The sequence below is a fragment of the Panthera onca genome, chromosome B4 (assembly GCF_046562875.1).
Source record: "Panthera onca isolate mPanOnc1 chromosome B4, mPanOnc1 haplotype 2, whole genome shotgun sequence".
NCBI classification, from domain to species: Eukaryota; Metazoa; Chordata; class Mammalia; order Carnivora; family Felidae; genus Panthera; species Panthera onca.
The window spans coordinates 138,087,773-138,099,864 of NC_138345.1; the positions used below are offsets into that span (position 1 = coordinate 138,087,773).

At 62.7% G+C, this 12,092-nt stretch overlaps 1 protein-coding gene across 2 annotated transcripts in view; it reads right to left on the reverse strand.

Moving 5' to 3' along the window:
- CELSR1 (cadherin EGF LAG seven-pass G-type receptor 1) overlaps positions 1 to 12,092 on the reverse strand; it is a 137,910-nt gene that overhangs the window by 21,936 nt on the left and 103,882 nt on the right. For both annotated transcript variants that reach the window (XM_078449300.2, XM_078449299.2), the window contains exons 10-19: positions 11,500 to 11,685; positions 10,346 to 10,459; positions 9,294 to 9,468; positions 8,118 to 8,259; positions 6,365 to 6,485; positions 4,376 to 4,559; positions 3,933 to 4,034; positions 3,217 to 3,311; positions 2,518 to 2,727; positions 1,119 to 1,302 (exon numbers count right to left, since the gene is read on the reverse strand). In XM_078449300.2, coding sequence (XP_078305426.2) covers positions 1,119 to 1,302; positions 2,518 to 2,727; positions 3,217 to 3,311; positions 3,933 to 4,034; positions 4,376 to 4,559; positions 6,365 to 6,485; positions 8,118 to 8,259; positions 9,294 to 9,468; positions 10,346 to 10,459; positions 11,500 to 11,685 — 1,513 coding nt within the window. The remainder of the gene's footprint in view (positions 1 to 1,118; positions 1,303 to 2,517; positions 2,728 to 3,216; positions 3,312 to 3,932; positions 4,035 to 4,375; positions 4,560 to 6,364; positions 6,486 to 8,117; positions 8,260 to 9,293; positions 9,469 to 10,345; positions 10,460 to 11,499; positions 11,686 to 12,092) is intronic.

Here is a 12,092-nt window from a genome sequence, read left to right on the forward strand (position 1 = left end):
GGACGCTGTCAAGACTGAGGCTGTTGGGGCGCCTCTCTGTTGGTGCTGGTCTCCTCTGCAGTGAGGGGCCTGGTGACCAACAGGCCACAGCTACCCCGGGTGCCCCGGGACGACCCCCAAAGTCAGCCCACTGAGCCGTCTGTCTGGTTCAACACCCCCTGGTATGAAGGGGGGATCGCCAGCCACCCACACAAGCAAGGGCTGGGCTCCCGCCCCGAGTCCACTCCTGCCCCTCCTCCAGGGCAGACACAAGAACGCCCAGCACATTCACCCTTCTTCCGTGCCCCCAGTGGTGCCGGGGTCCTGAGCCCGCCTCCACCCCAGCACAGGGCGGGCCGAGTCGGGGGCTCGGGAAGGGTCAGACCGCACGAACATCTGGTGAGGGTGCGAGGGCCCCTCCCTGGTCAGCCCCAGGGTTCACGGCAGGGACGCCACTTCTGGGTTAAGGCTCAGTCAGGCCCTTCCGGTGACGGATATACATAAAGCAATTCCCAGGGCTGCCCCGGTGCCCCCCACCTCGGTGCTAATAAACGTTTGCAAGAAGAGACGAGGGCCCCCCGCCTGTAGGGAGGTGGCCCCCCCCCCCCAGGGGCTTGCCAGCTCTGTCTGGGTGGGTGTGGAGGGGGCCTTGCTCCCCATGAAGGAAGCATTTAAACCCTTGGACCTCAGAATGGCCCGTCCTGGGCGCTGGGGTGACTCAGTTCGTGAGGTATTTGCTCTGTTGACCGTCAGCCCCCGACTTGGGAAGGGCAGACAGATGCTCCCCCATCGCCAGGTGCCTGGCCAGCCTGCCTCTCATCCTTTCCTGGGTCTGCGCCCCCCGGCCTGAGCCCGGAGGGCTGGGCCTGCAGGCAGACCCCACACCCGCTTCCCTAGACAGCCTCAGAGCCAAGTTCTGGAAGGACCCCCACGGTCCAGCCTGCAGCGTTTCACCTCAGCTGCCCCCGATTCTCTGGGCGCGAGAGTGACGTGTGCGTCTCCCCGGTTCACACACCGGGACGAGGGGGGTCCTGTCTCTCTGCGGACGAGGAACCACGGCTGGTGACCCTTCCCTAAAGACGGCCCAGCAGGGGCCACGCCCGGAGCACAGCGCGCACCCGGGCGGCCGGCGCCCTTACTCATGTTGGCGGTGACGACGACGAAGGGCCTCAGGTAGGTCCTGCGTATGTTTTGCGCCACGTTCCCGAAGTAGGCCTCGAAGCGCTGCAGCAGCTGCGCGGCGCCCGCCTCGCCCCGCTGGATCTGCTCCCACGCGGCCTGGGTGTCCGGGGCCAGGAGGGCACTGCCCGTGCGGACCACGTCCTGCTCAGACAGACACACAGAGGGCGCTCAGGCGGTGAGCGGGGCCGAACGGGCGCGGCGGGGAGCACGCCGGCTCGGGAAGGCCTCCAGCTCGCCCAGACCAGGCCGGCCCAGGCTCGGGGATGGGGAGACATCCTCCCTGTTTTCCGTGTCAGAGGCAGGAGCCACGTGTCACGGAGGAGCCTGCTGAGGGCGTCCCCACGTCCCTCCCACGACGCCAAGGGGACAAGGCACGTGGAGGGCCCTCGGTTGCATCAGAACTCCACCCCCTCCGCCGCCCCCTCTGCTGACCATGTAGTGATGCGGCCCAAGGACACAGAGCGGGTTACCCTGTGGTGACACTCCTGACCCCCCCCCACCCCGACGTCTCAGGGTTTAGGTGACCCGGGCTGTCCATAGGGGCTCCGGGATGAAAACCAGGAGGGGAACTTCTTTTTGCAAAGAATCAGAAATAAGAACAAATTCCACTGGCCCAAACTGGGGCTCGGATTGAAATGCAATCAAGGGGGCCCTGCCTTGCTACGGATGGAGAGGTTCCCTGGGGGCTCCGTGAGGATGAGAGGATCCTCGGGGGCTCTGTAGGATGGGGAGGTCCAGAGAGGAGTCTGGAGGAAGCACGGGTGACACTGCTCACCGCCCGGCACTTTACAAACGTCGGGACGAATGAGCGTCTCCTCACCCACCACTCTAAGCAAACGTTACTTAGAGGCCAGTTACTCGAACAGAAAACAGGACGTTCTTCGTAGGAGACATCGTGTCCTTTGAAAGCAGGCCCTCGAGGTGGGAGCACCGACTCTGGAGCCCCTTTACAGGCTACGTGCCCTTGGTGCTCTCTGCCTCAGTTTCCTTACTTGTAAAACGCGTCAGTAACCGTGCTAAGTCACGGGATGTGGGCGTGAGGGGCCGAGTCACTAAACCACACGGAACGCGGGTACTGAGTGGTCAGTGGTCGGCGGCCGTGACTGTCCCCACCACCAAGACCATGACCTGCCCGTGCCCTCGCCAAAATGCCCGTAACACCTGCCATCGGTCTCACGGGCCCCCGTGCCGGCTCCAGTGCGGAAAGTGAAGTTTTGCCCTGGGGATGCTGGGTGCGGCGACCCTGAACGGCTGAGGGCAGACCCCGGCCGCCCGCCCACCCCGCAGGACGCCCGGGCCCAGGCGCGTCCTCGGCCTGCGGGGCCTCCCCGAGGGCGCCCTGCTCCACGGCCTCACCTCGTGGAAGTGGGCGTCCCGCGTGGCCGCCAGCTCGAAGCCCTGCTGGCCGCTCTCGTGCAGCAGCACGCGGCCCAGCAGCTGGTAGGCCGTCCGCACGTCGTTGCCGAAGAGCACGCCCGTGTGCTGTGTGGCATTCTGGAGCGCTCTGGCCAGCCACAGGGACCGCTCGCCGTCCATCTGCGTCTCGTTACGACTCAGCTTCTCATTCTGGAAAGAAGGGGGGGCACCCGAGACGTCCGCACAGCTGCCATGGCTGCTTTGCTCCTTCCTGTCACTCAGGAATCTGTTCCCTTCCGGTAAAAGCTTCCTCGTCAGACGAGGACTTTAAAAGTCCAAAACCCCAAAACGAACTTTGGTCGTTAACTACGGAACCAGAAAGGAGGGACTGTCAGGCCAAAAGGCGCTGGAAAGAGACCACCAAGGGAAGAACAGAGAGCGAGACGCGGGGACAAACGGGCGAGATCGGGGGCAGGGGACCGGAATGTGGGCACTCCGCGTTTCCAGATCCAGGTGCGGGGCTGGACCCGACGGGAGGAGCAGCCACGCCCGGCTGTGGGTGCCCAGAACAGACGCGGGCGCCGAGCGCCCAAGCCATGCCCAGCCCCTGGCTGGGGCGATGCGGAGGCCTCGCACCTGCCCCCTCTCCTGACCCCGCTGTGTGCACACCCCCTGCCCCCTCCCCGAGGCCCGGCCTACCATGGCTTTGAGCTCCACGAAGGAGACGGTGGTGCAGTTGAAGAGGTCCGGGGGCAGCCAGCCCTTCTCCCCACTGCAGTGCCGGACTGCGTTCCCTGGGGAACGGGGAACAGAGAGGAAACCCTGAAATTCCAATTGTTAATTACGCTCGTTTACCTGAATGCACGCAAATCCCGTCTGTTCAGCGGGGACGTGAACTCCAGGAGCGAAGCACAGCCCTGGGTGGGGCCGGGGCCAGGCAGGTGCCACGGCCACGAGGACCTCCCAACCTCTCTCCCCTCATGCCAGGGGCCATGTGGGCCACCCAGCGATTAGGAGCCAACATGTGAGCAAGTCCACAAAAAGAGAAATCAGCTCCGTCGTTTGCCAAATGACGAGCGTCTGTCTGTCTGTCTGCATGCCTGCTGCGAATGCGACTCTGATGCGTGGTCTCACTGGACCTCCCGACCCCCCTCGAGGCGCGGACGCGGCTCCCACCCCCATATGACAGAGAACCCAGCGCTGGGAACAGCGACGCAGCCTGCCCGATCCCGGCCACTATGCCCCTCATGTCTGCGTCACAGCCTTTCCAGCTTTCGCCACTGACAGTTAAGGGAACAAAATTTCGTCAACGCAGAACGTCCCGTGAGTTCCCATGCTTTGGCCAAGTCTCCCGTAAGCCACGTGCCTCGACCAATTTCCTGCCTGGAACGGATGCCACAGGCCAAGGCACTTACCCGTGGATCCCTTGGGGCACTGCACCGCGGCCGGCTGCCCGAACTTGGTCTGCGGCCACCAGATGCCGGCCTCGAATGCTCTGGGACACCCGTTGTAGATCACTGGAGGACGGGGGAAAGAAGGCCACTCAGCCGGGCGTGGCCATGGCCGTGGCCGCGAGGGTGCACAGGGCCCCACATGCTGCACCCGTGTCGAGAACCGGACCCCTGCACTTTCCCTCAACAGCGTGAGAACGCGGGAGGGCGGGGCCCTGGCTCTGACCCATGCCCTCCGCGAGGGCCAGGTCACTAGAAGCTCCTGTGGACACAGGCAGGCCGGGAGGCTGCCGACCCGCCCCAAGCCCCAGGAGTCTTCTGTGCACACGTGGACGCACGCACGCACACACACGCCCAGCAGCCTGTCCCTGCGACGTGGCCTGCGGGGTTCAAGGGGCAGCTCGGACCTTCACAGCCGAGCATGGTGACCTCGGCGAAAGGGTTGTCGCAGCGGTTGCACTGACGGCCGATGACGCCCGACTTGCAGACGCACTGCCCAGTGGCCATGTCGCAGGCGCGGCTGTGGGAGCCGTGCGGGAAGCAGTCGCACGGCAGGCAGGCATCCTGGTCCGGGGGCCTGTAGTAATTCTCCTGCGAAAGTCAGAAGCCGTGCGTGGGACTCCACACACGGATGGGCTCTACACCTCGATTCTTCGGGAGCGCGTCAACGTTACAGCACGGCTCCTGGGCCTCTCTCTGCTGCCCTCCACCCACATCCCCCCGCTGGGGGCTTCTTGGGCGCCCGCCATGGCGGACGGGCAGGTGCAGTCTCCAGGAAAGCACCTTTCTAACTTCTTAGCAAAGACTTGTGGGAAGCCTGCCTATCTGTCCTAGAAAATACTGGATTCAAATGGAGATTGAAGGACAAGGATGGCCCTTGCAGCGTCTTTTTTAACCGAGAAACCAGAAGCCACCTGAGTGTCCACCACTGGGCAGGTCAGGGTGACGGCCAACAGCACGGGCTTCAGATCACAAGGTCCTGGGTTTGTGCCCATCCAGGCTTTGACTGGCCACGCTGCCCTTGCCGGGTCACTCAAGCGTCCCTGCTGAAGACTGGGATGGGGCTGTGACTTGGGCAGAGCCACGGCCAGTGTCCGCGCTCCTGTGTCAGGAAGGAGCGTGGAACTGTCCCCACCGTGTGTGTTTTAGCGTCTTGGAGAAGGCCCTAGAATGTCAGCAGTCGTCCCGGAGGGGAGATGGGTGTCACAGTCACCTTTTAGATGCTGTTGTGCATTTTCTGTAATTTCTGATGAGAACAAATCCCAGGCACGTTTTTCCCAAATACCCTCCCCACCTTCCTCCCACAGATGACCCACCCAGTCTGGCTCCATGTGGTTGGCCCGGTCCTGACCTGCTCCGGCTGGAGCAGACGTAAGCGTTTCAGGAGACAGCGTTCGGTTTTTGGAAGCACCATGGTGCACGGGGGACGTTACTGATGTTAAACGGCCACGAGTACCTGTGAGGGCCATTTCCCTCCCTGGGTGGGCACAACCCTACGCCCTGGCAGTTGCGACCTTCATCAAGGGGGGCAGATCTCTCCTCTGGGTTTCAAGTGACCAGCAGCTCAACATAGCAGTGTAGACACTATTCTGAAGGTGTGTGGCATTTTCCAGGACGCCCGGGGGGGGGGGGGGGGGGGGCGGTCTCCCACGGGCTGTCCCAAGAGCACTGTGGCAGACTGGCACCACGAGGTGACTGCACCGTGCAGGAGAATGACAGACACCCCAGGTGGGGTGCAGGCAAAGCTTTTCATAGTTCAAAAAATATTTTTAGACATTTATTTATTTTTGAGACAGAGAGAGACAGAGCATGAATGGGGGAGGGTCAGAGAGAGGGAGACACAGAATCGGAAGCAGGCTCCAAGCTCTGAGCCATCAGCACAGACCCCGACACGGGGCTCGAACCCACAGACTGCGAGATCATGACCTGAGCCGACGTCGGCCGCTTAACCGACTGAGCCCCCCAGGCGCCCCAAAGCTTTTCACAGATTAAAACTTACAGCTATCACGGAGAGGAAATTTGATAAAAGACCAGGAAAGTAGGAGAATGGCAATGGTGGGAGGGTGAGCCAGGCTCTCAGAGACTGTTTCCGGTTACCAGCGGGGCGTGGGGCCAAGGACTCGGGTTCCCACGGGCCAAACCAGCGCAGGGATAAAGACCAGCCCAGGTGTACTGGGGACATCGGTGAGTCGCGATTTCCCGGGGCTTAGGGCTTGAGCACACGTGTGTGTATGTCTAGGTGGATGTGTGTGTGAGTGCGTGGGTGTGTGTGCACGCACGGGTGTGTGTATCTATGTCCAAACAGACGCGTCCCTGCACTCGCCCATCCCGCGGGGCTGGCTCCCCAAGGTGGCGGTGGGGACGTGGCTTCCATCCGCCCGCGGGCCGGGCCTCACCTTGCACTGACACTGTCCGTTGGTCTTGTTGCAGTCGGGATCGAAGCCCTTGCCGACGGCACAGTGGCAAGGTCCACACACGGGGTTCCCCCACCAGCCTTTGGGGCACGGAAGGTCGATCCTGTGGGGAAAACAGGCCAGAGAGGGAAGGTGTGCATAACCCTTCCTGCAGCCAGAGGAAGACTGTCGCAGGCCGGGAGGCTGAGCTACCCTGCTTCTGGGCCCCTCCCTCCCCCTGCAGTGGCCTCCGTATCCCCCCTGCTCGTCCCCAGCCTCACTCTCCCGTGACCCCTCAGAATCCCAGCCTCCAGGGGGCCCCATGTCCGGAGGGCTTCTACCTGCAAAACTTATTTCTAAAATGATTTGTTTGCTCGCTATTTTTTCTTCTACCCGGAAGAACAGGCGAGTACCCCAAACTGGGCTTACGTCCCATCAGCGTGACCTCGCCACGTTCCAAGCCGTGGGGACGGCACCCATCGGTGTCCACCCCAGGACGCCTGGCTCACGGGGGGGCTCAGTGACAAGTGACCCCACTGCCGGGCCAGACTTTCTCAACCCCAGCCCCAACAGAGCAGACCGAGCCCGACTGCCCTGGGCAACCTTTCCGCAGGACCCGGGGGCGGGGGGGCGCCTATCGGCAAAAGGTCCTCGGCGGGCAGATCCTGAGTAAGGGATTCTGGGGCATCCACGCCTTCCCGGGTGCCCTGAGTCAAACACTGGCCACGTCCCCGGAGACGCTCAGAGCTGCCTTTCCACGGATGTGACCTGAACCGTGGTCGGCTCCGTGCAGCCATGGGCCGGAGCCAGTGGTGGGTTCAGAATCACGACACAGGCCCAGTCGTGCCCTGGGAGCCCAGCAGGCCCGGAGACGTGTGGCGTCGAAGGTCACGAGGCCACGCTCACCCCTCCCGGGCTCTGGCCGCTGCCTGTCACTGTCACCCTACCTCCGCTCCCACCCTGACCACACACGGGAGCATCATCCGCAGACCCCCTACCTGTGGGACGCACCTCCCCAACCAAACGTCCTTCGGGTTCCGCCCCGTGTTCGCCGTCTCGGCTAATGGCATTCCGTCCACCCACCCGCCCAGCCGGCAGTGAACCTCTCGTACTCCCTCACTCGCCTGGCAAGCAATTATTAAGTACCGACTGTGTACACAGCAGGGGCATAAAAATAACCACGCCAGAACTGCCGAGCCGGGGGCTCCAGTCAGGTGTTCACGGATCCGCACTCACAGTCTGGGGACCCCCGAGCTGCGGGGCACCTTCCCCCTCCCGCCTCTGCCGCCCTCTGCCCCTGCAATGCCAGCCCTCGGGGACACGATCAGCCTCCCGGCCTCCCTGCCTCCGGCTTTCACCTGCTCCCATCCCGCTCCACGCGGCGGCCGGGGCCCTCTGAGACCCACGCTCGATCCTGCCACGCTTCTGCCAGGCTTCCGCGGCCTCCAAAAAGCCACGCTCTGCTCCCGGCTTGCAGGGCTGGCCCCCCGCGCCCAGTGCCCGCCTGCTTTGTGCACGGCTGGGCTCTACACGCGTGAGTCACGCTGTATGTCCCCGCGGTGGGAGCGTGCTCAAACGCGCTTCGTCCCAGGTGCCAGGTCAACTCTTACTCGTTTCTGGCCCAATTTGAAAAACAAGCAAGCAAACGACCACGTCCGTGTTATCTGGAATCCTCCGTATCTCTGTGCTAAGTGACAGAGAGGAGGGGAGGCGTCACGAGAAGGAGCCGCTGGACGCGACAGGCGGGTCGTCTTACTTGTTCTCGCAGTACTGCCCGTAGTGGCTGGGTCCACACTCGCACACGTAGCCCCGCGGGGAGCTGGGGCTGTGCACGCAGGCCGACACGTGCTCGCAGGGATTCAGGTGGCACACGTCCACGCACTGCCTTCCAAAGTACCCTGCGGGGACAGGCCAGCATTACCCCCCCCCCCCCCGCCAGAATCTGCCCGAGGCATCACGGGCCCGCCCTCCGGAGCCCCGGCCTGCAGGGGAAGACGTCTCAAGCGATCCATCGTGGCTCCCCCAACTCTCCGGGCTATGCCCCCGAGGGAAATGGGGGAGTCACGGGAAACACAAACGTCCGGTGGGTCAGACTTGGAAGGGCAGAGAAAGGGGCCCCCCAGGAGGGCAGGAGGCCCGGCCTCCCCAGGACACACGGGGGACGGGTACGAGCGGAGCAGGGTGGCAGCACCTCAACGTTCAGGCTGAGAGTATCATCCACAGTGTGGGCTGTTCCCGAATTCTTCCCCTCCCCTCATCCTGTGCCCTCAGGATGAAGCCTGGAGTGTCCCCTGTGCCTCAGGTGAGGACCAGACGTGGGAACGAACTTTAAGAAGAGAAGGCCCAGGGGCACCTGGGAGGCTCAGTCAGTTAAGTGTCTGACTTCGGCTCATGTCACTATCTCATGGTTCGTGATTTCAAGCCCCGCATCAGGCTCTGTGCTGACAGTGTAGACCCTGCTTGAGATTCTCTCCCTCTCTCTCTCTCTCTGCCCCTTCTCCTACTCTCTCTCTCTCTCTCAAAAAAAAAAAAATTAAAAGAGGGGTGGCTGGAGGCTCAGTCGGTTGACCATCTGACTTGGGCTCAAGTCACAATCTCACGATTTGTGGGTTCGAGTCCCGCGTCGGGCTCTGTGCTGACAGCTCGGAGCCCCGAGCCTGCTTCGGATTCTGTGTCTCCCTCTCTCTCTGCCCCTACTCGCAGTCTCCCTCTCTCTCTCTCAGAGATAAACATTTAAAGCGAATACAAAAATAAGTAAACATAAACAAAGAGAGCGAGGGCACACTCCTTAGTGACAAGGCTCCGCCCCCCGCAGACCCACACGGGTCGGGGGCTGCTCCAAGGCCGCTCTCCTCCGTGTGTTTTCGAGGCCAAAGCGCGGCCCTCTGCTCAGGGGCTGCAGGGTGCCGGGGGGTGTGGGCGGGGCTCCCACCTTTATCACAGACGCAGGAGTAGGCGTCCCAGGCGTCGCGGCAGCGGCTGTGCGGGGGACAGGGGCTGGAGGAGCAGGGGTCCTCCACGTCACAGCCGTCCTTCACCCTGACCTTGAGGGCGTCGTTCATGTTGAGCGTGGCGATGTTGGTGGACGTCTCGCCCATTCTCACCCCCTGAGTTAAAGAGGGGCAGCCGGATTCAGCCCCGTGTCTTGGGGTGGGGGGAACCCCCCAAAGTAACCAGGGGGTAAGAGGGCCCCAAGTTCTCTTGGTCGTCAAAAAGCAACCCTTCACGTATGCACAGAGCTGGGACCTGCGTGGGGGGCAGGGAGGTGGAACCACGGCAGGCGTGAGCGCCAGGTGGGTAGACCAGCCGCCCGGAAACGGAGTCAGAGCGAGTCCGCGTTCCGACGGTTCCGTGGCTGCTGTCCTGAAGGAAAAGCGAATGCGGGCGGCGGGAGAGCGCGGCCGCCGCCGAAGGGGGCGTCTCGTGGGAGCCGGGGGCATCCGGGTAGCGGGGCGGCCCGCACATCACCGCGGTGGGGACGCACACGGCGAGTTCCACGCTGCGGGATGGCGCTTTGGGGGGGGGGGGAGGGGGTTGGCGCTCAGAGATGGCACTGCCCGGTCACCGAGGAGGGTGGGGGCCGTGAAGGGGAGGCAGGTCGGGAGTTCATTTCCTGCAGCGGGAGGCCAGGGGCACGCGAGCGGAGCTACTCGATTGACAGGTCACTCCGGCTACTGCTAGGACACCTGCTCCGGGGGATGAGCGGGTTCAGGTGGGCCGGGGGGGGGGGGGGCCGGGGGAGGCAGCGGGGGGCACGTGCCACACAGGACGTGAAGGCAAAGCCGCAGTGGCGGACGGTGATGCGGTGATGGGGATGCGGGGGGAGGGCCGGAGGGGACCACGGGGAGGACGGGTCTAAGCTAGAAGCGGGACTGTTAAGCTTGGGTCGGCTATCAGACGAATGACTCACTCACTGAAAGGCAGTGGGCGGACCAAGGGCCCCGAGCTGCCCACGGGGGGGCGGGCGCCACGGCTCTGCCGTACCTGTATGCAGCCCCGGAAACCGCGGTGCACGGAGACCTTATCCTCGGACACGCCGCCCACGACGATGCTTCTCATCTTCAACCCCGGAAGCTGGTTCCCGATCTGCACCGTGTCCTGTGGCGGGAGGGGGGGGGGGGGGCTACATCCACATTCCGGAAACATCTTCTGGGAAGAACATGCCCAGAGGCTGACGACGCGGTCACTTGGGCAAGCTCCCCACAGCCCGAGGACACGTGGGCCTCCAAACAGAGGGGCGAGCCGGGCTCGGCCTTCTCAGGAGAGAACGCAGCCGTCTGTGTGTGACAGGCAGAGGAGTGGGGACCGGGTCACAGGATACACGTCCTCCCCGCCCGGCCCAGCCAAGATGGCCAGCCGGGGGGACAGGGGCAACCCTCCCCCCTCCACAAGGGGCACCGCTGATGAGCCACTGCAGGAAAATGCTGGTGAACTAGAAGACGGCAGCGAATGGAAAGTACGAGCGGGGACGGCAGGCATCTAAGAACGTCGCTGCTGGACCCTCAGGCCCTGCAAGGCTGCAGGTGGAACAGAACAGCTGTTTATCCTCAGAGCCAGGTGGGAGATGCGCCTAGACCTCGAGGGCACAAAACTCACAAGCAGCCCCTGAAGTGGGCGGACGTTCCAGAAAAAGGGCCTCTGGTTACCAGCCGCCACCAGTAGAAATCCGGTGCGGTTCACCAAGCATGCTCTGAATGCCACTCGCCCATCGCTTGCCCCCTCTGCTCACCCGGGCTCATCTGCTCACCCACCTTCAGGCGCCACCCACCCTGAGGGCGAGGGCCCGCGTGTTATTTATCTGTGTGCCCCAGAGGCACAGCACCAAGCCGCAGTCGTTACTCTGGTCAGCTCTGCTGAAAGAGACCACTGCCGCGGGTGCCGACAGCACCACAATGGGATAACAGACGGATGGAGTCCAGTTCCTGAGTCCAGGAGCTGGCCATCTGGCAGGGGGAGGAGGTACAGACACTGGTGACCGCAGCGTAAGGCAGGATGTGAGACCCAAACTCAGGGGGCCCGAACGTGTGCCCCAAAATCCTCCGGGGCTCCGGCACGTCCTGGCACGTGGAGGGGTCACTCGGTTCTCCGTAGGCCCGGCGAAGGTGCCTGTTCCAAAGAGGGCACGGGTGCCAACTCACCTGGTCCATCCCGTAATCCAGGGTCATGACCGCCAGGTACTTGATGTCTTTGCCTTCCTTGGCGCTCTTCAGTTCTATCAACAGGTGGTGCCACGCCCCGTCAGTCACGCGTGACCTGGACAACCTCATGGATGCCACGTCCGAGGGGCCGTGGGACACCTCGAACTGGACGTGGTTGTTCAGGATCTGTAGGACAGGGAGAGCCAGACCTACCAACTGATGTGACGACAGCAGAACAGAAAATACTCTGCAGTCACTTACGTAACAGAGCCGTGCAAACAGGGCACTGGGCCACAGATAAACCTAAAAAGTAGGCCCAGTGTAATTTCTTGTTGCCCGTAACACTCTTCAAGATCCTATGCCTTTTTCTGTGGCAAGAAGTGTCAAATGTGGACAGAGGGCAGGTAAGATAACTCGCGTGGGGCTTAATTACTGGGAACAGTCACAGACTCTGATGATTACTGGGCTCTTATTTGTGGAGGCAGATGTTCCACTTTTTGAGATGGGATTCAAGCCACCATGTTTATATATACGTACCAAAAAAAAAAAAAAAAAAGCCATAGGTAAAATAACTGGCCTAAGACATTCCTGTT